We start from the raw sequence: 24,810 nt of genomic DNA on the forward strand, positions 1-24,810 counted from the left end.
GCTCTTGCTAAACACCAAGCCCTGTCTTGAATGCTTTACATATATGAAATCATCTAGTTCCTCCAACAGCTGCTCTTATTATCCCCTGAACAGAGGAAGCCCAGAAAGGTTAAGACACCTACTCAAGGTCACACAACTAAGCAAGTGGCACACGGAGTGACGCGGGCAGGCTGGCTTTCACATCCTCTTTTTTTTTTCACTGAAGCCCAGTTTAAGACGAACCTTTTTTTTTTTAACTAACTTCTCACTCAATATGTGAGTGGTGTGGAGATCCGCTTAAATACTTAAATAAAGAAACTTTCATAGCGAGGGACTAAAACCAACACAGCAACACCTGAATGTATACTAATTTTGAGAGTAGAAAACTAGGCACAGCAGAATGCCACTTAAGCCAGGGCCCCTCAGCCTCGGCACTACTGCTATTCGGGGCCCGGGTGATTCTTCGCTGTGGGAGGCCATCCTGTGCAGAGTATGCTTACCAGCATCCCTGGCCTCTGCCTGCCTGATACCAGTCACACCCTTCCCCTTGCACCCCCCCGTCGTGACAATCAAAAATGTCTCCAGACATTGCCAAATGTTCTCTTGGGGATAAACTCACACCCAACTGAGAACTGCCTTAGCTTATCTGTAGGTTGCCTGAGATTTTGAAATTCCCAACTCACGGCTTGCTTGAAAAAAAAACTTAGGCCTAGCCCCCCAGAAAAGGCAGCCATGCCTGGTTATGAGACTTTAATGAGACGAAAATTATAAAAGTTTATGGCTTGGTCAATAAACACTTTGCTGTTAACTCATTTATTTTCACACACACACTCTGAGGCAGGTACTATGGTTATCACCCCCCATTTTACAGACGAGAAACTTGAGATGGTGCAAGGGAAGTGCAGAGCACCGGTGTCTGGCACGTGCTAACTCCTTATTAAGTGCCCCCCACCCCCATGCCCTGGTTAGCAGCAGCTGTAACCTCTGGGCTCCTGCAGCCCCTGACATCTGGAACCTCCACATCAAGCTGTGACATCCTTATCTCCCCAATCAGGCCCGATACACCTGTGTCTCAGAGAATAGGACCTGGCACACAGAAAGCCTCAGGAAATGATTAACAAATGAGTGAACCCGATGACCAGGCTTCAACAAATAGGTTCAGACACCTAAATGGCCCCCATCACTACTCTCTCAAGGGCTTCACAGGAGTAGAGACAAAAGGATCTCAGAATATAACATGCAGGAGAAGCGGCAATTAGGGGGCTGAGGGCGTGGACCTGGGGATCAGGGCTCCGGTAGACTCTTGGGAAGGTGCTCCGTTTTTTGGTTTGGGGGGACTTGTTCCCCGGGGAACCCTCCGTCTTACGGGTCTCACCTGCCCTCCATCCCGAGCTCTGCCTTCAACTCCACCAGGCAGGAAGCGTGAGCACTGACTCCTGACCCAGGTGCGCGCATGTCTGCTCACCGCGTTTATGCCCCGAACCCGCGTAGCGAACCGCAAACCACTACTTTTCGGCTCCGCCCAAGCATAACGCCCCCAGCCCGCACGGCGGCGGTCCTCAGCCGGGGCGCACACCCGCTCTCACGTCAGTGGGGGCGCGCGCAAGAACCCAAACTGTATCCCCGATTCTTGGAACCGGTCCACCGCCCTCGCTACCTCTCCCTTTCGCACCCCTATCCCCTTCGTACCCCCGCCCTGACGCCTCTCCACCCCCACCACAAACTCTACCATGCTCCCACAAGAGCAGAATATCTGAAAAACATCTATCTTTGGAATAAACCACAGCGCGCTGCGCACGTCAGCACCCAAACCACACGCCTCACCAGCTCCTGCGCAGGCGCACTCGGAAATCGAACCGCACTGGCATGGAGCACTCTGGGAACCGTAGGCGGGAACGAAAGACACCACCGCGAGGATCGCCGGGAGTTGTAGGCCCAGCTTGTCCGAGTGCCACAAGCGCTCCAGGCCGAACCGCCGCACGGGCACCTGGGAGTCATTCGCGGGTTGACCCAAAGCTTTCTGGGAGTCGTAGTTATTTTACCTGCTTCCGCGTTTTCTCTGAGCCTGGACCGTCCGGCGCGGGTTCTACTCAGGTGAGTGCCTCCTCCCGCGGCGGGTCGATCTCGGCCCTTGGTCGTGCTGCCGTGGAGGAGTTGATGGTCTCCATATTTCTCTCCCACGCATTCGATAGGCATCCCTCGGGAGATGGCACTCCCCTCCATGATCCCCCCAAAGCCGTTCTACCGCCAGCCCTCCACGCGGGAGTGCCCTAAGCCTCTGGTGTCCCTGCTGACCCGCTTTGGACTCTGCTGGCCGTATCTGACTCCTTCTTCCCACCGCCCAAGCTGAGTGCGGTACGAGCGCACCCTCTTCTGTCCTGATTACAACCTTAAGAGTGGTCAGGGCTGGCCTTCGGTGAGGGTCAGACGGCCGTGGACGCCCAGAGGAGGCGCCAGACCCAGCCCAGAGTTCTGGAAAGACTTCCAGAGCAAAGGACCTCAAATCTTGCCATGCCCAAAAGAAATTCCAGATTCTTTGCCATAAACTTACTCCTCTTACAATATTTCCCCAGTCTTCCCTAACCCCCACCACCTCTTCACTAAATGGCCCCACTACCCTTACAAGTGCTCAAGTCAAAACAAAAGTTGGAGTTGTCATGAGTCCTCTGTTTCATCCACTGCTGTCCCCCAAGACTTGGCAGAGTCCCATCTACTCTGTCTCCGGAAGCGATCCAGAATCTGACCACTTCTCTCCGATTCCACTGTCTCCACTCTGCTCCGAGCTCCCACTGCTGCTTACCTGGATCACTGCAGGAGCCTCCTCACTGGTCTGCCCATGTCTGTCCTTGCCACTCTCCACCCCTCTATTCACACGCAGCCCAAAGGATCCTGTTAAAATAGAAATTAGATCCTGTGACTATACAGCTTAAAACCATCCAACGGTTCCTGTTTCACTCAGAATAAAGTCCAAGCTCCTCACCCTGCCAATCTCCAAGCCCCCGACCCTCTCCAGTCTTGAACCACCAACACACCTTCCACCCAAAAGAACACAGACAGGACCTGCCCTTTCAGGTCCTTTGCATTTGGTATTAACTCTATCCGGAAAATTCTTACCACCTTGATCTAATGCCTAACTCCTTCTCTTCCTTCTAGCCTCAGCTCAGAGAGTAACCTATTTGTATCTGAAAACTATTTTGGGTCGGTTCCTCCACTAGAACTTAGTGCCTGCAACCCTTCCTCTTTTACTCCCTGCTGTGTCCCCAGTGCCTAACCAATGTTGGGCGCTTTGGAGGCACTGAGTGGATATTTGTTGAACGAATGAATGAAAGCTTAAGCTGAGACTTGAAGGTGCCAGGCCTGCACAGCGCTGGGAGAAGACCGTTCGAGACAGTGGGTTTACTCTGGGCACTATTTAGGCAGCCTGCCGGGAGGCAACGACCCCTTAATCTGGAATCCACGTGTAACCCGCCTCCCCTCTCCACCCATCCAGGAGAAGCCGACCCTCCTGCCTCGCCAGGACCCCGCGATGCCCGCCCCGCAGTGCGCGTCCTGCCACAAGGCGCGAGCCGCCCTCCGCCGTCCGCGCTCGGGCCAGGCGCTGTGCACCACCTGCTTCTGCGCCTCCTTCGAGGCCGAGGTGCTGCACACGGTGGTCGCGGGCCGCCTGCTGCCGCCCGGCGCCGTGGTGGCCGTGGGCGCCTCGGGCGGCAAGGACTCCACTGTGCTGGCGCACGTGCTGCGCGAGCTGGCCCCGCACCTGGGCATCTCGCTGCACCTCGTGGCCGTGGACGAGGGCATCGGCGGCTACCGGGACGCGGCGCTGGCGGCCGTGCGGCGGCAGGCAGCACGCTGGGAGCTCCCGCTCACCGTCGTGGCCTACGCAGAGCTCTTCGGGGGCTGGACGATGGACGCCGTGGCCCGCAGCACGGCCGGCTCCGGCCGCAGCCGCTCCTGTTGCACCTTCTGCGGGGTGCTGCGACGCCGGGCGCTAGAGGAAGGGGCGCGCCGCGTGGGAGCCACGCACGTCGTGACGGGTGAGCGCAGTCGCGGTACAGAGGGGCGCGGTGGGAGGAACGGGCGCATGCGCGGGCGAGGGGCGGACACTGTAAGTCCACTGAGGCGCATGCCCCAGAGGTCGTAAAGGAGACTGCGTATATCCTAATTGGAGACGCTAAAAAAGGAGAAGGGGGTGTGCATGCACACTGAAGGTTCGTAGTATGTGCGTGTCCTTAGGATGGGCATGGTAAGCTTTTGAGTCACTGCCATCATCTTTGTACACACACGCTGGCAAATAGAGGGGTGGTAGGGTACTCTCTAGGGGCTAGGGCTGTGGTTCTCTGCGCTTTTTTTTTAATGACATTGTGTCCCTTGTCACAAAAGGAGGGGTATGAAGGGGCATCTCCCATCAGAAGCATCTAGTCTGAACGCAACTGTGTCCTTTTCTCTATTCGCTTCTCCTCTTTGATAACACTTTCTCTGTACCAATCATTACTTAAACAAATAATTGTTGACCATTTATTGTGTGCCAGATGCAAGCTATATAGCCTAGAACAAACTACCTAACCTTGGTTTCCTCTTTTATATAACGGGGATATTAATACTATCTAGGTCCTAGAGTTACTGGGAATTGGATGAATTATGGGAATTGCGTATGAAGCACTTAGACAAGACACTGAGAAACAGTAAACATATAAACGTTTGCCGCTATGATGCATAAGACAGTCTCTGCTCCTGTCCGTTTCTCACATATGTAATTATAACCTGATTATAATTAGTTCCTGCGCCACTAAGGAAAGTGACACCGGAGGACCTAGTGAAGGGAGAAACATGGGGATTAAGGAAGTGTTTCCTGAGTGAGCGGAGACCTGAAGCCGAGTGGGTAACTAGGTGAAGGACAAAACGGGGGTGGGAGAGGTTCTGAGCAGAGGAAACAGCTTATGCAAAGGCCCTGAGGAGGCAAAGTATGGCCGACTTGAGAAGCCCTAAGACCAGTGTTTTACTATAGACTCAAGTATAAGATGACAAGTTGCAGAATAAGTAGAGATTGAGCTTCAAATTTATGGTGACTGTTGTGTAACTATGCACTTACTTTCTCCCTGGTCCTTCTAAATACCATAATCTGCATTCCCAGAGGCACTTGTGTCAACAGCCCACTTGAGCATCTCCATCAAATGCCATTTTGATGTCTGTGCGGTCTGAAGTACACTTCACTAGACTGAAATTATATCTGTAGCCTAAAGCAGTGTTACTACATGAAAGGGCACCGAGCACAGAGCCTGGTTTGCAATAAGAGGGGGGCAAATGAGGGCATCCCAAGTTGCTCCACGGGAGCCTGGTGTGTTCCCCTCTCCTTTCTCACGGGGTCCACCCGCAGCCTCCCGCTGACCGCCCCACGTACCGCGGGGTCTCCTCCCGCGGACCCGCCGGCCCCAGCGTCCCCTCCTCACCGGCTCGCGTCTCTCCCCCAGGACACAACGCCGACGACATGGCGGAGACGGTGCTCATGAACTTCCTGCGGGGCGACGCGGGCCGGCTGGCGCGCGGCGGGGGCCTGGGCTCTCCGGGCGAGGGGGGCGCCCTGCCGCGCTGCCGCCCGCTGCAGCTGGCCTCGCAGAAGGAGGTGGTGCTGTACGCGCACTTCCGCCGCCTGGACTACTTCTCGGAGGAGTGCGTGTACGCGCCCGAGGCCTTCCGCGGCCACGCGCGCGACCTGCTCAAGCTGCTGGAGGCGGCGCGGCCGTCGGCGGTGCTGGACCTCGTGCACTCGGCCGAGCGCCTGGCGCTGGCCCCGGCCGCGCGGCCCCCGCCCCCCGGCGCCTGCTCCCGCTGCGGGGCGCTGGCCAGCCGCGCGCTCTGCCAGGCCTGCGCCCTCCTGGACGGCCTGAACCGCGGCCGGCCCCGCCTGGCCATCGGCAAGGGCCGCCGGGGGCTGGACGAGGAGGGGCCGCCGGGTCGCCGCGGGAGCCACAGCCGTCCGGACCCCCCGCTTCGGAGCCCATCCCCGGCTTCTAGAGACTCCAGTTCTCCGCTGGGATCCGACGACGTGGGAGTACGGGGCCGCCTGTAAATGACACCGTGAAGGAACCCGAGTTACCTTAGCCCGGGCTTCGGTGTGAGGTTGGGAAGGGGTCGGAACCCCTTACCTGTGGTCCTGCAGAAGCTGGGGCTCTGGGCTCCTGGGGCTGCGGAGGACTCCTGGGTGTCTGGGGGACCCCTGGGCCTCAGAGAGGAGAGAACTGTACAACTTTCCATTCCTGAGCGAGTGGGAATTAGGGGGCCTCTTGCCTGTACCTCTGTGGGGCTCTGGGCATGCTCAGATAGTCCTAACCCTTCTTGAGCGCCTACTGTGTGCCTGATGTTTCATGTTTGCCTGCAGTGGGATAAGCAAAACCATGTAACTTGATGGGCACGTCAGTTACAGCAATCGTGATGCTTCTGTGTGAGCGCTGTACACAGGGCAGGCCGTCTCATTTCATCCCCAGCATGATCTCATTGGCTGTAGCCTTGTTACCGAGGCCAAGCTCGCTCTGCTCCCCGCACCACAGGCCAATAAATCGGAGAGGAAGTGTTGAGGCAAGGAATACGACTTTATTCGGGGTTTGGTTGCCAGTTTCTTTTACAGCACAGAGAAGGCGAGGAGATGAGGAAGTAAAGTGAAAAGGCCATAAGTTTTGCAAATATCTCCTGGAATGCCTAGCCTCGGGGAGGGGATGTGTTAATTTCTTCTTTCTTGCAGCCATTCACAGGTGGACAGGGTCCGGATGTTTCCCTGAACAAAGGCACTTTGGTTTAACATTCAGGCAGAGAGGCAGGGCTCCCCGAGGCAGGCCATTATGTACAGACAGCCTGAGGTCACCTCGCTGGAGCCCCAACTAGGGGCTTACACCCAGGGCTGCCTGGGGCTCCTCAAGACAGTGGATTTAGTCCTTACCCCCAATCTCTGTGTGATGGGTGGGGAGCCGCTGGGTGAGCTCCCCAGACCTCAGATTCTAGAGGCAAAGCTGGGTGAGCCTGGGTCAGTGACTTAACCTCTCTGGTCTTCCATTTCCTCCACTGAAAATGGAATCAAAGCCTCCTAGCAAAGCACTGTTGTGAGTATTTGATAATGGTGTCCGACTTGGTTGTTCGTATTAAAGTTTGGCCACCAGGGGGCTCTGGGTTGCAGGGTTGCCTCCCTGCCAGTCCAGACAGGTGTGAGGCTCAGAAACTTCCTGCCTGACCCCTGGGGAGACTTGGTGTCCTGGGTCCCACCTCCGAGCTTTGCTGGGCTGGTCCCTTGTCAGGAGTGCCCTCCTTTCCCATCTTCTGGCTCACATCCTCCAGGGGCCTCCCAGAAGCCTCCCTGATTCCTCCCATCTAGGTGAGGATGTCTCCTTCCCAGAACCAGCAGCCATGAAGTGGATCTGAGTCCACCTGAGCATTTTGTGGTGGGGAAGGTGCAAGGATGCAGAGCTTCTGCATCTTCACGACCATAAGATGTGTGTTGGGGGGAGGGTGACTCAGAGACACCCCTTGCCAGTTGTTGGGTGCCCTACCCCGTCAGGATTCCCTTGTGCCCAGATTCCAGGGTCCCCAGGATATAGATGTCAGGTGTCTGGGTCAACACTGGGCCGGGACAGAGAGAACAGGAGCTCAGAAAAGTATGACACTGGGATGAACCTCACGCCATCTCCCAGTGTCCTGCTTGCCCCCATCCTGGCATCTCTGTTGCTCACAGAGCGGTCATAGGAGGAGGTCCTCAAAGAGATGGAAGAGGCCCAAGGTCCTTGATCGTCCCTTGCAGCTTTTGACCTGGTCTGTTTTTGGGCATAGAAGGATCGTGGTCTATGTTGGCCCCTTACATAAATCAGAAGATGTAGACTCTTTTAGAGTAAACCTAGAAATTTCAGGATGAGAGAAGGTCAGAGCATGAAGAAGCACTTTGTCCTACACAGTGTCCCCAATCCTTATACCTGCAGCTCCTACCCTTTGTGCTTCTCGAAGTTGTACCCCAAAGTGGAGACCAAGGACCCTGCATAGAGTCACGTGTTGCAGACCACTTACCCCTACAAGCTCACAGCCAGGGAAGTGGCAGCAGCTTGGGCTTGGATGGGGCAAGTCTGGGATGACTGACACCACCAGATCAGTTCCTTCTATCTGGAGATCAAGGGCAGCTTCAGAAGCAGCAGTCATCCAGAGACTCTTTCTGGACTGGACTGCCCCCACTCCTCCCTCTTTCAGGAGCTCCCCTTCTCCCCAGTGATGACCAGGGAAGTAAAGGCTGAGCTCTTCTCATCCCAGGTCTGATGATAACCTGTAAAGGTAGTTCCTTCCATCCAACCCTCCACTCATGTTGCCTCCCCCAAGTGTCCATCTCCATCCCCTTCAGCAAATGGATGGACTGTGGTCTCTCGCTGTTCTCCTCAAATTCTCTCAGAGCAGGGAAGTGTGGGGGGCACAGGACCTACCTGAAACAGAATCTTCTTAATCCTGGCTCTTAGCCCAGGCCTGATCACACAAGAAGCTTCAAGAAGGGATGGCTGACCTCAAACTCATCTGCAGGGGGCTCCTTCTGGTCAGAGGCTGAAACAGAACTGGGGTGCTGGGTCCAGACCCAGAACTGGGCGTGATGTTTGCAGGTTTCTGGTGTCAGTTTCAGTTCAGAAAGCCACTGGATTTGCATGTGGCTCTCAGTCCATTCCCAGGTTTCCCATTGGCCCTCCACTCACAACTGCAGAATGAGTTCTAACTTCTGTACAAGCCCTCCAGCCTCAGAAAGTCTGCCCTCTTTATGGTATCAATCGAAGCTTCCTCTCCTTACCACACTACTTTTTCCAGACCTTGCCTGGCTTCCTCTGCACTTCATGATAACTCTCTCCATGCTGTGTTCCACTGAGGCCACAAGATCCTTTCCCCAATCTGAAAATTTACCGTTCATGGAGAATAGGGAAAACTTAGAATTTATTTCTGTGACCCATCAGCTAAACCAGACTTCTGATTCCTTTATTTGAGCTGAATCAGGACGTGGCAGGGCACCAGGCATAGAAGATGATCATAAACCATGTTCTCCGTCATCCAGAGTTCCATGACAGTATGAGAAAGGGATTAAAAACAAGAACAAACTGTCAACCTACTGGAAAGTAAGGGGAGAAAGGGGAGAAATCTGACACAGGGAAGATTTTCTGCAGGGGGTCAGACCCGAGGGGCAAAGAACTGTGAGAAATGCATTGTGTCTCTGAAGCTAAGTCCCCTCTTCCCTAGGATGAGGAGGTTTTCAGGGGAGACTGAGGAGTTGGCTGTCCCCTGATGAGCACCTCTGTCCTGAGGGACAGAATGTCACCACTCCCATTCGTCCAGCCCTCTTTCCTCTGCAATTGAGACAGGTCAGGGACCTGCCCCCAGGGGGCACTCCAACCACCCTGCCAGACCCCGGGGAGGTCCTAGCTGAACGGTTGACGCTGTCCATGGTTCCGGATCATAGCTGGGCACTGAGTTCAGGAAAACCCCAACTCCGTCAAGGACCCCAATCCACAGACACAAGGTCCTGAGCCTTAGGCCAGCGGGGCACCTAAGTCGGAGGGGCTTCAGAAGGCTTTCTTTTTTAATTAATGTTGTCATAGTATCTAATTTTGTCTGCTTTTACATTTGACCTTCTCTATCCTTATAATTTAGATGCATATATTGTAAAGAGCATATACTTGGAATAAGAATCCAAGCTGACTCTCTGCTTTTAACTGAAGCATTTATCCAGTATAGTCAATGTAGGTACCCCACGTTACATTTTATCTTCTATATGTGCCGCCAGTTTCACGTTATTTTATCTCTCCATTCTTGTCTTCTTTTGATTTACTAAGTTTTTATAGGATAGTTTTAAAGACTTCTAGTTTGTAAGTCATACATTCTGATTCTATTCTTGTCGTCATTACCATAAAATTCCTGCATGCATAATTAACCTACTAAAGTAAATGAAAACCTCTATCTCCTCCTGGATAATCGGCAGATGTTAGGAAATGTAAAGTCCAGTTACCTCCCCCCACCCCCAGCTTTGGACTTAGCTGTTGTTATTGTCAGGAAATCTTTTTAACTTTTTGGTCGCACCCCACAGCATGTGGGATCTTAGTTCCCTGACCAGGGGTTGAACCCACGCCCCCTGCATTGGAAGGCAGAGTCTTAACCACTGGACCTCTGGGGAAATCCCTACTGTCAGGGATCTTTAAACTATCTTCTATTGTTATTCTACCGGTAGAGAACCTCTCATGTATTTGTTCTAAATTGTACTGCTTCCTCATTTTTGAATTATCTTTACAGAGTATAGGTTATAAAATTATATTTCAAGACAGTATTTGCTTTCTTCTGCTCTCCATGGTGCTACTTGATAAGTCAGTCAAACTGCTCTTCTTTGGAAGGTCATTGGTCTTTTTTACATATAAATTTATTTATTTTATTTTATTTATTTTTGGCTGCTTTGGGTCTTCATTGCTGCATGCGGGCTTTCTCTAGTTGCGACGAGTGGGGGCTACTCTTTGTTGTGGTGAGCGGGCTTCTCATTGCGGTGGCTTCTCGTTGCGGAGCACGGGCTCTAGGCGCACGGGCTTCAGTAGTTGTGGCATGCGGGCTCAGTAGTTGTGGCTCTTGGGCTCTAGAGCACAGGCTAAGTAGTTGTGGTGCACGGGCTTAGTTGCTCCGCAGCATGTGGGAATCTTCCAAGACCAGGGATCGAACCTGTGTCCCCTGCATTGGTGGGTGGATTCTTAACCACTGTGCTACCAGGGAAGTCCCCGTGAAGGACTTTAAATGCTGGGACAGATGCTTGCAATGTACTAAGACCAGGAAGCCACAAACAGGTTTGTGCAGGAGAGTAAGGGTCAGCCCTCTGGCTGTTGGGAAGATCCCTTTAGGGTCCATAAATGAGATAGGGAAGGGACTGGAGGTCAGGAGATGGAAATGTGCTGCAAGAATTGACAGATAAAAGTGAGGCAAGGGGCTTCCCTCGCGGCGCAGTGGTTGAGAGTCCACCTGCCGATGCAGGGGACGCGGGTTCGTGCCCCGGTCCGGGAAGATCCCACATGCCGCGGAGCGGCTGGGCCCGTGAGCCATGGCTACTGAGCCTGCGCGTCCGGAGCCTGTGCTCTGCAATGGGAGAGGCCACAACAGTGAGAGGCCCGCGTACCGCAAAAAGAAAAAAAAAAAAGTGAGGCAAGGAGATAAAGATTATGAACCGAATGTCAGGCTGAGGGGCTGACCTTTCCCTGGGGAGGCTTTGAAGAGTTCTGGGAAGGAGAATGACATCAACAAGTTGCCACCCTGTCCTCTGTGCCTGGTGTAAAAAATGAATAAAATGAAGCCTCAATTTAACAGAGTCAGGAGACCAGAGGGAGACCTCTCACTGCCTGTAATGAGTAGAGCCCAACAGGAAGAAGAAAGACTGCTCTTCTTTCCTGGCAAGGACTCTGCCAATGAAAAGCCAGGGACTCTTTGTTTACTCTAGCCCCCAACTTCCTTTGCCCCTCTATAAAAGTGGTCTCCTTCCCTTGCTGTGTCAGAACTTGCACATGGCTCGCAATGGTTGCAGACCCCAAGTTGCCATGCTCAGCTAATGCCGAATAAACCCATGTTTGCTGGAGAAATGTCTGGCCGTCTATTTTTTTCAGGTCAACGCTAGTAACCCCCAGCCTCAGGAGAACTTGCCAGGAGGACCTTTCTCTTCAAGGAAGAGAAACCAGCAGACACTAAGTGCACGCCACATGACGGGACCTCTGTTGGTTGATTTTTATGTGTACTTTAATTCTCACACAGCTTTGAGGTAAGACACATGATCTCTGGTTTACAGAACGGAAAACTGAGACACAGAGAGATAAAGTGAATTGCTTGCTAACGATGCCTTAGGAAGTGCTGGAACCTGCATTTGATTGAGCCCAAGTCTCTAATCCTATCACCTGTCTTCCTTCTGCTCTACCTGGGGACACTCATACAGTAGTTAATGCTAATACTGCCACAAAGGCTTCATCAACTAGTCCCTGACTTCTCCTTTTCCCCACAGAGGCTGTGATTCCTCCAGCTAGGACCAAGGTCTGGGCGAGTCCTCATTAGCTTGTGTTGATCTCTGAGTACTCGGTGGTGCTGGTGGCCTCCTGGTCCAAAGGCTCGCGAGACTTCATCCCGCGAAAGCTGAGGGAGGCGTAATGGAGCTCCTGTTGCTCCCCTGAAGGCGGGGCATCCTCTGCAGGGGACGACGTCTGGTCTGGGGGGCCGTCTGGCCAGGGCTTTTGCCTGGAACCCTGAGTAAAGGGGAGAAAAGGGAGTCAGAGAAGGAGTAAGGCAGGCACTTTCCCCTCCAAGGGAAAGTCGGCCTGAAGGGACATTTATTCATTCATCTTCTTATTCCACACGTGTTTCTTATGAACTCAAATATTCACTCATTCATTTACAGTTTTGTAATACTAAGACTGATTAGGCCATATCAAGGCCTTACGAATCGTATTTAACCTTCACAGAAAGCCCCAGTGTGGATGATACTCTCATTATCCCCATTTTACAGGTAGGAAAACTGAGGTGGGGAGAGGTAAAGTAACTTGCCCAAGATCACTCATACAGTAAATGGCAGAGCCGGGACTCAAACCCAGGTCTGCTGTGTTATTGACAGTGTCTCCCGTGCCAAGTCCTGGGCGAGGGGCCAGGTGGACTGTGTGAGAAAACAGACATGGACCCTGACCTCAAGCAGCTTAGTCTGCTAGGAGCACTGGATTAGAGACAGGGAAACAAAGCAAATGTCTAACTTCGCGGTGTACTGTGAGATAGCTTATGCAGAAACCAGAAAAGAGATGGCAATTCTGGTTTCCCTGGTGGTGCAGTGGTTAAGAATCCACCTGCCAATACAAGGGACATGGGTTCGAGCCCTGGTCCAGGAAGATCCCACATGCCATGGAGCAACTAAGCCCGTGTGCCACAACTACTGAGTCTGCGCTCTAGAGCCTGCGAAACACAAACTGAGCCCGGGTGACGTAACTACTGAGCCCGTGTGCCACAACTACTGAAGCCTGCATGCCTAGAGCCTGTGCTCCGCAACAAGAGAAGCCACTGCAATGAGAAGCCCACGCACTGCAATGAAGAGTAGCCCCTGCTCTCCACAACTAGAGAAAGCCTGCACGCAGCAACGAAGACCCAACACAGCCATAAATAAATAAATAAATAATTTTTAAAAAGAGATGGCAATTCTGGATCCTGGGCCTGGGCTCCATAAAACAAAAATGAAAATAAAGCAGGACCCAAGTCTCCGGGCAAAGATGGTACCCAGACACGAGTAAGCCATTCCCTTTTCTCTCTCAAGTCTGCCCACACCCCTACATCATCATGCTACAGAAGAGAGTGTTGAAAGCAACATTAGCCTTCAAAAGTAGCTCAGAAAGAAAAAAAAAATGAGTTCCAGGTTAGGAACAATGGTTTTATGACCTCAGCAAAAAAACAGAATATCCAGACAGAGCTGGCCGTATTAGACATGAGCAAGGTAAAATGAAATGACAAAGCAGCTAGGTGTATTGACACTACTGCAGCCAAAGAGGGAGAAATAAGGATGTGCGTCCATTAATAATAGCCTTACCATATATTAAGAAGGGATTAAATTGATCATCATGAGGCAACATGCAGCTCAGATGAATAAACAGGAGAAAGTGATATGTGCATTCTTTCATTCAATACCTCTTTGCCTGCCGAGTGCCCGCTATGAGTTAGGTGCCGTTCTTGCAAATGAGGACATAAGAGGAACTGAAACAGCCCAAAATACCTGCCTTCATGCAGTTCCTTATTAGAGGGGGGAATAGTAACATTAGGTAATAGTTGTAAGCAATTTCCCCATGACCTAGGCGCATTTCTAAGCATTTCTTGTAACAGCCCAATGAAACAGTTACCACCATATCCACAGTCTTATTTCCAGAAGAGAAAATAAAGAAACAGAGAGGTTAACTAACTTGTCCAAGGTCACACAGCTTGGAATTGGTTGGATCGAGGACTTGAACACAGGAAGTTGAACTCCAGGGACTATGAAGCTCATCGCTTTACCATTCTGCCCACAGTATGAGAGTCACAGAAAGGTTGAGAGTAAAATAATGGGGAAAACAAAGCTGTCACAGTTCTGTCAAGGTAGTGAATTCACACATGCCACTGGCTCTATTCACCAAGATCCAACAATAGAAGAACTACAGATGGAACTACAGGATGACAACATTTTATAAATCAATTAGTCAATTGCTTGATTAATCAATTGATCACACTGAAGCCCCTAGGGGGAAGTAAAGGCTAATGTGAACAAATGGGGTGGGGGGGGTGATGTGCTGCAGCCCAGGGCTGGGGAATCTGCCTTGTTGATAAAGAGGATGTTTCCCCTCAAATGTGCTTGAATTCTGCTCCTTTCTCTCTTCTACTCTTGCCTTGGGACAATCATTGCCTGCAGAATTCAGGCAGCGTGGACAGGACGGTGATATGCAGGTGGCCAGAGGTAAGTGCTGCATCAACACCGTAGCTTCCCTGGAGTGAAGGAAAGGAGAGCAGAGATGGAGCCTCACTGGCCTCTGGGATTCTTGTCATCATTTTCTCCTTTCCAAACTCCAGAGTCCAGTGGATCAAAATCCACGAAGAGTCCCTGCCCAAAGCTCCTTCTCTCTGAGGGTCAGAAGGCAAAGGGGCGACTTAAGCTGCTTTCTTGGGGGGACAGGAAGTGGGAATGATGGGCCGTGGTTTTGGTGCCTGGGGGAGCTCCGCCCTGGGGCTGGTCCCCGTTGCTCCTTCGAGCCGACACAGACTGTCATCCGCCTTTCACCTTCACCCAATCAATACTCCAGACAGAGTAACTAACATCCCCAGGGGAATATGCCCTCCCAGCTCACTGTAAATGTCCCGGAAGGAAAACAAGCCAACGGAACCTGGGAACTTCCTGTACCTCCAAAGCACAAGTATTAGAACACTTTGATCAAGGGTTTAAACTAAGCACGCTAACTGCACTAAGAGAAGTGAGTGATGACATTACCATCGTGAAAGTGAGAATAAGAAATTAGGTACATCAGTCAATAACTCTGCAGTATCTTTGTATGGTGACATATTGTAACTAGACATCACGGTGATCATTTTGAAACATACAGAAATATCGAATCACTATGTTGTGTAACAGGAACTAACATAGTGTTGTAGGTCAATTATACTTCAATAATGAACAAACAAGTAAACTCATGGAAAAAGAGATCAGATTTGTGGTGATCAGAGGCGGGAGACTGGGGGAGGGGGAATTGGATGACAGTGATCAAAAGGTACAAACTTCCAGTTATAAGTACTAGAAATGTAATGTACAACAGGGTAATTATAATTGACACTGCTCTATGTTACATACGAAAGTTATTAAGTGAGTAAATCCTGAGTTCTCATCACAAGGAAAAAATTTTTTCTATTTCTTTAATTTTGTATCTATATGAGATGATGGATGTTTGCTAAACGTACTGTGCTAATCAATTCACGAGGTGTGTAAGTCAAATCATTATCCCGTACGCCTTAAACTTATACAGTGCCGTATGTCAAATATATCTCAAAACTGCGAGGAAAAAAAGGAAATTATATACATCAGAAATTATGTACATAAAATGTAAAACAAGGAGTCATGTAATCACGTAAATTGTGTGAAAAGGAAATGTGTATGCAGTTCTGTAAAAAGTGGAAATACTATGTCTGAAAAATAGAATAGGAAGAACCCAATGGCGGAATGAAGAATAGAATGAATACAATTGCAGACACGTCAGTGAGCTGGAAGGACCTTTGACGTCTCCCCTAGAAGGAAGTAGGGAAGGATGAAGCACACAACATATGAAAAGAATAGTTGGGACTTCCCTGGTGGTCCAGTAGGTAAGACTCCACGCTCCCAATTCAGGGGGCCAGGGTTCAATCCCTCTTCGGGGAACTAGATCCCACATGCATGCTGCAACTAGAGCCTGGCACAGCCAAAATAAATAAATATTTTTTAAAAAAAGAAAAGAAAAGTTACAATAGATAGAGGACAGAAATAGAAGATCTCAGCTCAGATTATAATAGTCCCCAAATGATATGCTTTTTTTTTTTTTTTTTGGCCACGCCACACAGCATGTGGGATCTTAGTTCCCCAACCAGGGATCCAACCCTCCGCCCCTGCATTGGAAGCATGGAGTCTTAACCACTGGACCGCCAGGGAAATCCCAACAGTCCCCAAATGAGATAAAAAGGAAATTAAAAGAAGAAGAAATATTTGGACAAAAATAGTGGAGATAAAATTGCCAGAATTAAAGGAAAAATGAACCACTTCAGCTCAAAGGACCCCACAAACACAAGAAAAAAGACAAGGAAAAGCCCACATCCAAATAGAGTATTCTTAAAAATATCAAAACCAAGGAGAAACGTATAAACCTTTCCAGGGAGAATGGGTGGATTACCTACCAATGTGCGAGCCCTAAGATTTCTAACAGCGATACTGGGTACAAGAAACAATGAATAAAGTGTTCAAAGCATTGAAGCGAAATCACCTTGATCCTGGAATTAATATCCTGCCAAATGAGATTCAACTGTAGGGGCATAAAAATATTTTCAGACACAAGTCTTAATACAGGAAAACCCAAATGAGAACATGTTGGGAGGAAGAATTCAAATAAAAAGAATTCAAATAAAAATAACAAAACTAAGAAACCACACGCAAGAAATATAGGATACAAAGGTGCTCAAACACCTCAGTAAAATGTGTACCTGTATATATTTTTTTAAGAATACCAGAGAATGGAAAAATGTTGTGTGTTCGTAATTACCCAGAATGAAAACTGGAGATCTAGAAAAAGAACCAACATTACAGTAGAAGGTGGACAGAGGGGAAACCAATAGATATGATAGCACTCGAGTTCTTTCTGTTAGGTGTAAGACAGAGATATTAAATTTTTAAATAAGAAAGGAGAAAATGAAATATTGAAAAAAAATGGAACCAAACAGAAGGAAAAGGTAAAATAATACAAAGAAATCCACATGTATCAATAACCACAATAAATCCAAATACAGTGAACTCAACAGAGGATGTGAAATTGGAGTTTTTAAAACCTGGTTATATACTATTTAAAAGAATCACTGCCAAAGCATAAATAAAATGCTGGAAGGGGGTGGGGAGAGGAAAGGATGGAGAAATATTATCCTTTCTAACTGACCAATGACAAATTGGTGTATCTGTTTTAAGATCTAACCAAATAGACTTTAAAACAAAAAGTATCAGTAGGCACAAAGACAATCACTACATGTGATTAAATGTGATAAAATGTTCAATTCACTAAGATACAATACTTCTAAAATATACAGTTTTAATTTAAAAATACATCAACTATAAGAAATACATTTGATAGAACTCCAGGGAAAAACTGACAAGTAAACTATCATAATATAAGATTTCAAATACTGATAGGTCAGGAAGACCTATTAGGAAAGATATGGATTTGGATTTGAACAATACAGGTAACACACTGGCCTACTGATCTTACCTGGAATTTATGAAATAGGAAATATTTTTTTTCTGAAGCATATAGGAAATATTTACAAACATTCATCACATACCAGGCCACAGATCAAGTCTCAACAAATTTAAAAACTAGGTATCATAAAAAGCATGCACTCTGAGAAAAAACTCAATGTATTTAGAATTTAAGGATGGAAAGTCATTTTAAAATCCCCATACATTTGGAATTTTTTTTAAATCCCCAATAATTTAAGATTCCAAAAAGAAATCACAATAGGGTTTTAGCAATATTTAGAACTGAATGATATTAAAATAACACATTTCAAAATGTGTAGAATGAAATTAAAGTCATATTCTGAGAGAAATTTATCCAAAAATACGTTTATAATGAAAGAAGTGTGCTATATATTAATAAGCTAAGTATCCAGCTTAAAAACAGTGAAAGAGGGCTTCCCTGGTGGCGCAGTGGTTGAGAGTCCGCCTGCCGATGCAGGGGACACGGGTTCGTGCCCCGGTCCGGGAAGATCCCACATGCCGTGGAGCGGCTGGGCCCGTGAGCCATGGCCGCTGAGCCTGCGCTCCGCAACGGGAGAGGCCACAACAGTGAGAGGCCCGGTACCGCAAAAAAAAAAAAAAGTAAAAGGAGCAGCTCTGTGTGGACAAATGGTGGGGAAATGAAAAGAAATTGACTACTGTTCAAACAACCTGCCCACAATCTGAAGTGTCACACGGACTTCCATTACCACACGAGGCAGTCTTGGTGCTCTCACTTCCCCATCATTTATTCAGGGGAGTGAGTCATTTGTTGAAATCTGAAACCTCTCAGAAGAAAAATACATCTGCAGGGGTTACAGGAGGCTAGGCGTTTCTTCTTCGGTACCTGAAGCCTGAAAGGACCAGCTGATTCTTGAAGGAAGTGACATTACATGTGCATCAAATTCAGCTGCTTTGATTCAGCAAGCCATGACCGTTAAAAACAAGAATATTACAAATTTTTCAGATGGTATCTTTATCTCTGAAAAGGAATGGTTCAGCAGGCTTATGGATAAGATCTAAGAATTTTCCAGCTACCAATGCAACAAGATTCTAAATGGCACCCAAGACCAATTTGTGATTTTTTTAAAATTTATTTATTTATTTATTTTTGGCTATGTTGGGTCTTCGTTTCTGTGCGAGGGCTTTCTCTAGTTGCGGCACGCGGGGGCCAGTCTTCATCACAGTGCGCGGGCCTCTCACTGTCGCGGCCTCTCTTGTCGCGGAGCACAAGCTCCAGACGCGCAGGCTCAGTAGTTGTGGCTCACGGGCCCAGTTGCTCCGCGGCACGTGGGATCTTCCCAGACCAGGGCTCGAACCCGTGTCCCCTGCATTGGCAGGCAGATTCTCAACCACTGCGCCACCAGGGAAGCCCCTGTGATTTTTTTAAATTACAAAAACAACCTCATATGTTTTGAAAAAACTTTTTTTTTTCATTCTGCATACCAGCAATGAGCAATCAGAAAATGCACTTTAAAAAAGATAGCATCGGCCTTCCAAGGTGGCCCACACTCTATGGAGTGTGTATCTCCCTGAATAAACCTTCTTTCACTTTGTCTTGCTCTTGAATCCTTGCCTGCACAAAGCCAAGAACCCACACTTGGCGGCCATCCCAGGGACGCAGACATGACTTGGGACATGACCATCCTCTCGCACCCCACTCTCTTTCCTGCAACATCTTTTCTGGCACCCAATGAGGGGCCTCCAAGGCCATAATCTCGATCCGCCTACTGGGCTATGGCTCCCCTCTGAAGGGTGGCTGGGACTTCTCCTGAGCCACGTAGATTCAAGTAGCCCGTTAAGTGGCAGCTGACGTCACCTGCAGGGTCTGGCAGAGAGCAGCTCTCTGGCCGTGAAGAAGCGCACTGAGGCCAAGGCTTTTCCCCCTCCGCCTTTCTCATTCTCCTATTGCTCTATCTCTTTGGGCTTGAAAAGATCCACCCAGACGACCACCAAACATCCAAATTAAGACTGCGCGGCAAGTAACTGACAACTTGGTTGGGTCTAAAGAACTCCTGCCAGGGGGCTTATCTGGTGGCGCAGGGGTTGAGAATCTGCCTGCCAATGCAGGGGACACGGGTTCGAGCCCTGGTCTGGGAGGATCCCACGTGCCTCGGAGCAACTAGGCCCGTGCGCCACAACTACTGAGCCTGCACGTCTGGAGCCTGTGCTCCGCAACAGGAGAGGCCGCGACAGTGAGAGGCCCGCGCACCGCGATGAAGAGTGGCCCCCGCGTGCCGCAACTAGAGAAAGCCCTCGCAGAGAAACCGAAGACCCAGCACAGCCAAATATAAAAAAATAAAATAAATAAAATAAAAATAAAAAAGATAGCATTTACAATAGTAACAATAACTAGTATTTAGGAAGAAAAATAGCAAAAGATGACCAAGACCTGTGTGAAGGAATTGTCCCTCTTTCTTGAAAACATTTTTTAAAAGACTTAAATGAATAGAGATATCCATTTTTCGTGGATTAGAAGACTTAAATTCAAAAACAAGTACACTCTTCCTGAATTGATCTGTGGATTCAATGTAATTCCAATCAAAACTCCAACAGGAGTATTTTTTTTGGAACTTGACAAACTGACTCTAACATTTAAATAGAACAACAAAGGGCCAAGGACAGGCAAGACAACTTCTGAAAAAGATTCAGGAGAAGGTGTTGCTCTGTTAGATACCAGGACTTATGTTTGAGTTTATAGATTCTGTGACTGTAGACACAGTTCTGACTCAGGGACTATAAAATTGACCATTGGAATAGAAGAGGCCACAGAAAGAGGCCCACCCATGTATGGAATTTTGATGTATGGCAAAAATGGCATGGCAGATCAGCAGGGGAGGGAGCGAAGGACTATTCTATAAATGAAGGAAGGACATATATAGATCGACACTGCACACCACACACAAAACTCAACTCCCGGTAGATGAAGTCTTTAAATGTCAACAGGAAAACAAAACTTTTAATAGAAACTATACTTGAATATCCTTCTAATCTTAAGATGGGGAAGAGTTTCTTAAATGAGACCCAAAAGGCACTCAATAGAAAAGAGAAGACTGGTAAATATGGTTATATTACAATTCAGAACTTACCATAATCAGAGGTCACCTTTAAAAAAAGTGAAGATAAGCTACTCACTGGGAGAAGATATTTACCATGTATATAACCAGAAAGAAAAAAAAAAACAGTATAAAAATGTATAAAGAACTCCAACAAGTTTAATAAGGAAAAGTCAAACACCCAGTAGGGGAATGGGCCGTGGATGGGACCTGGCATTTTATAGAGAACATGTTCATATACCACTGAAGACATAGAGAGACTTTTGTTTTCATTGGTAACCAAGGAAATGCAAACCAACACCACAGTGAGATGGTGAGAGGACAAAAACAAAAACAAAAAATTTGAGAAAACCAAGTGTTGGGAAGATTGTAGATCAACAGAATCTGATAAGCACCGATGGGAGTATAAGTGAATGCAGTTGCTTTGGAAAACGCTTTGTCATGATCTTGTAAATATGAACTTTACGTACACTATGACCTAGTAATTAAATTCTTCAGTAATGCTAAAGAAAAACTCTCACATGTGAATACGGTGAGACACGAATAAGAATGTTCGTAAGAGCAACACCTGGAAACAACTCAAATGTCCATCAACACAAGCTTAGTTAGATAATAGACATAATAATAAAATGAGTTATTATACAATGGAGAACTGCAACTTTATGTAAAGATAGGAATGACTCTTTGCGACCTAATGTTGCATCTACAAAGCGAGTCCAAGAAGAGTATGCGGAACGTGAAGCCCTTTGTAGGTTCAGAAGCAATTAAACTAAACAGTGTACATTTTGGGTAAACATATATGTGATAACACAGCAACAAAAGATTCAGAGCAGGGCTACCCTTGTGGCGCAGTGGTTAAGAACCGCCTGCCAATGCAGGGGACACGGGTTCGAGCTCTGGTCCGGGAAGATCCCACATGCCGCAGAGCAACTGAGCCCTTGCGCCACAACTACTGAAGCCCGCGTGCCTAGAGCCCATGCTCCGCAACAAGAGAAGCCACTGCAATGAGAAGCCCGCGCACCGCAACGAAGAGAAGCCCCCGCTCGCCACAACTAGAGAAAGCCCACGTGCATCAACGAAGACCCAACACAGCCAAAAATAATAAAGAAATTAAATAAAGAAATAAAAAAAAAAGAGATTCAGAGCAGTGGTTACTGAGGATGGATCAGGAAGCAACATGGGTAGATAAAAATCATCAATGTTTGAAGTCTTAGGTTGGACAGGAGGTTTACATTTGCTTATCATATTATGAAAAACAAAGCGAACACTGCTTGTTCCAGTGATAATAGCTTGGTCACGAACAAAGCATTTTGGATAACTCCATTTAGGGCAACGCGAGCCCAACTTTAAAAAAGAGAAGGGGGGTCGTGCTGGACAGGGACAGAGTGAGAGAAAATTACAACCCCTGCCCTCTCAAGGACTTTACAAATACGATGAGAGGGTGGAGACAGGTAAATATAGTGATGTTGTGTGATGTGACCCTCAGTACAAGGGTGGACACAGAGCTCTGGGGATATAGAGAAGGGAGGGATGGGCATTGACAGGGAGGGAGAGGACAAAGGTTTCCCAGAGTAAGAGATGTTGATATTGGAGCTAGAAGGAGGAGGCGAGGTGGTCTGGTCGAAATGAGGAAGGAAGGGCATTTCAGGTAGAAGGAACTGTACATTCAAAGGCTCCGAGTCATCAGGTAATAGATTTCTATGGAGACAGTGAGAAGGCCAGTGTAGCTGGACCCTAGGGCAGGACCAGTGGCTGGAGCGGCCATCAGGGGAGACCTCAGGAAGGACTTCGTATATCAGACCAAGGATTAGGACTTGATTCTCGAAGCAGTGGTAGCAAACAACAGCTTTGAAACTCCAGAAGGGCTGGAAAGTACTGGTTTGGGGGAGATGGTTCTGGAAGGCTGTATCTGGCAAAGAGGTGAGGTTGGCTCAGTGGTCAGCAGAGGACCATTGCGTCTGGGGGATGAAGGGGAAGAACAGAAGGGGAGTGTGTCTGCCCGGGGGACCAGGGAGGAGCAGGAAATACTGAGGAACTCAGTCTGGACCCACCGAGTGGATACGCCCAGGGCTCCCACTGCAGGAGAAGACGCCCACATCACTCACCCAGGCGATGGTACCCATGACGGGGTCTTCACCATCCACACCCTCTGGCCTCCTGGCTGCCTGCTTTCTGCGGGCTTTCACTCTAGGAGAAGAAACCAGTGTAAGAGAAGAGAAGAAAATGCAGCCAGGACGGCTCGGGCAAAGGCAAGCAGGCTGCCCCCACTCCCTGGTAAGACACCTCAGGCATCCGGACCCTGGAACCGGACTCGGAGGCCTTCCTGACATGCAAGTGAGTGCTTCATCCTCTTGGATGACCAGGACCTTGGCCAAGACTGAATTTCCATCCCTAAAGACCCCACTTACACATGAAAACTTGTACGTGAATGTTATTATTATTGGCAAATGATGGCCAAAAAGTGGAAACAACCCAAATGTCCATCAGTGGATGAGCGGATGGGTAGAAATGTGCTCCATTCATACAAGGGAACATCATTTGGAAATAAAAAGGAACAAAGTACTGACACATGCCACAACGTGCATGAACCTTGAAATCATCACGCTAAACAAAAGGAGTCAGTCTCAAGGGACCACATATTTTATGATTCCACAATGTCCGGAATAGACAACTCTAGAGGGACTCAGATTTCTGGTTGTCTAGGGCAGGGGACGGATCAGATGGGATGACAAGGGGTGTGCGTTTCCTTTTGGTTTCATTTCATGGGCTAATGAAAAAGTTCTATCAAAATCATGGTGATGGACACACAACTCTGAATAGACTGAAAGCCAATAAATTGTACACCTTAAATGTATGGGAATTCTATCTCACGAAGGCTGTTACCTATTCTCCCCCAACCCCGCAAAAAAAAAAAAAAGACCCGCTCTGGATCTAATCTACTCAGCTCTGCCTTTCTGGGGTTAAATGACCTTTCTCTGGACTGCCTACCACACACACCTCCCTGTACACCTCCCCAGGAACACAGGCTTACATGCAAAAGAAGATAACACACAAGCACAGTGACAGCAGGGCCATGGCACCGGCACCTGCAAGGGCCCCACGAACCACTCCGGTCAGGGATGCCGGTTTCCCTGCAGAGGAGAGGGCTGTGAGATGAGCTCACTCCCAAGATTCAGTCTCTTGCCTTCCCACCTCCTTGCAGAACTTGCTGGAGAACTCCTTCAGGTCTGAGATGGGGCACCCTGTCCTAGCAACCACCTTCTGTCCAGGCCCCAGCCCCTCTCCCTCCAAGCATCATCTTCTAGGACCTTAACTCCTTTCCCCCTAAGCCTCTGCCCTCAACAGGCCCCCTGACCTGGCAGCAGCAGGACAGTGGCGCTCTGGGCCCCGTGGACGTTCTGGGCCTCGCAGCTGAGTCTGAGGCCAGAGCTGAGCCCCTCGCGGAGGCTCAGGGAGCTGTTGACCCAGGGCCCAGCCGAGCTGGAGGTGACCTTGAAGGAGGCATTGCTGAAATTCCCCTCCAGCAGCCCCTCCCCCAGCCGCCAGCGCAGGGAGGGGGCCGGCTGGGCTCGGGAGGAACAGTCGCAGTGCAGACCCTCATCTTCCTGGGAGCAGGAGGGTCCCAGCAGCTGCGGGGGGTCTGTACAGAGGGAGGAGAGTCAGCGGTGCCTCTCCCCTCACGTGGGCCCAGGTGTCCTGCCCCCAGGGGTCCCCACACTCACAGACCACGGAGAGGCTCAGAGAGGTGTTCTGGGAGCCCAGAGGGTTCTGAGCTCGGCAGGTGAGTTCTCTTTCTGCAGCGCCTAAGCCTGGCAGCTCCAGGATCCTGGTGCTAGAGATGCGGGTGGCGTTCAGGGCTGGGGACGCCCGGAACCAGCTCAGCTGTGCAGGGGGGTTGCTGTCAGCAACACAGAGCAGCTGCAGAGCCTGGCTCTCCGAGATGAGAAGGGATGAGCTGTTTTGTAGAGCCTTGAGGGCTTTGGGGGAAAGTGCAGCGAGAGCTGGGGGAGGCTGAGGTCTCATCCCTCCTGCCTTCCCAGGATCTAGTTGGCCCCTCCCTCTCCTCCCCTGGCCCGCTAGCTTGCTTCGGTGTGGGTTCCAAGGCTGGACCCTCACACCCTAAGGAGGTTGACCCAACGTGTCTGGGCCTCGTATCTTCAGGGAAGGCTCAGTGTCTCAATGGGACGTGCCTGGGCTGTTTGGTGGAAAGAGCACAGAGAGCCTCAAGCCTTGGGAAACTGATTCAGTGAAGGCACCAGGAAATGG

At 49.3% G+C, this 24,810-nt stretch overlaps 2 protein-coding genes across 2 annotated transcripts in view; one reads left to right on the forward strand and one right to left on the reverse strand.

Moving 5' to 3' along the window:
• The first annotated feature begins 2,881 nt into the window (after window positions 1-2,881).
• On the forward strand, window positions 2,882-6,581 carry LOC114904976 (cytoplasmic tRNA 2-thiolation protein 1-like). The gene is given in 3 exon segments (XM_029239425.1): window positions 2,882-4,013; window positions 5,448-5,941; window positions 5,944-6,581. Coding segments are annotated over 3 exon segments (1,050 nt in total). The 5' UTR covers window positions 2,882-3,505; the 3' UTR covers window positions 5,992-6,581.
• Window positions 6,582-11,721: 5,140 nt separating this feature from the next.
• Window positions 11,722-24,810, reverse strand: part of LOC114903468 (sialic acid-binding Ig-like lectin 5) — a 41,499-nt gene continuing 28,410 nt past the window's right edge. The window contains exons 10-14 of the mRNA XM_029236278.1: window positions 24,267-24,521; window positions 23,900-24,184; window positions 23,576-23,675; window positions 22,650-22,731; window positions 11,722-12,236 (exon numbers count right to left, since the gene is read on the reverse strand). Of these exons, the coding sequence (XP_029092111.1) occupies window positions 12,045-12,236; window positions 22,650-22,731; window positions 23,576-23,675; window positions 23,900-24,184; window positions 24,267-24,521 (914 nt within the window). The 3' untranslated portion in view covers window positions 11,722-12,044. The remainder of the gene's footprint in view (window positions 12,237-22,649; window positions 22,732-23,575; window positions 23,676-23,899; window positions 24,185-24,266; window positions 24,522-24,810) is intronic.

Source organism: Monodon monoceros, unplaced genomic scaffold (assembly GCF_005190385.1).
Source record: "Monodon monoceros isolate NGI ecotype Baffin Bay Population unplaced genomic scaffold, NGI_Narwhal_1 Super_Scaffold_10, whole genome shotgun sequence".
Taxonomy (NCBI): Eukaryota; Metazoa; Chordata; class Mammalia; order Artiodactyla; family Monodontidae; genus Monodon; species Monodon monoceros.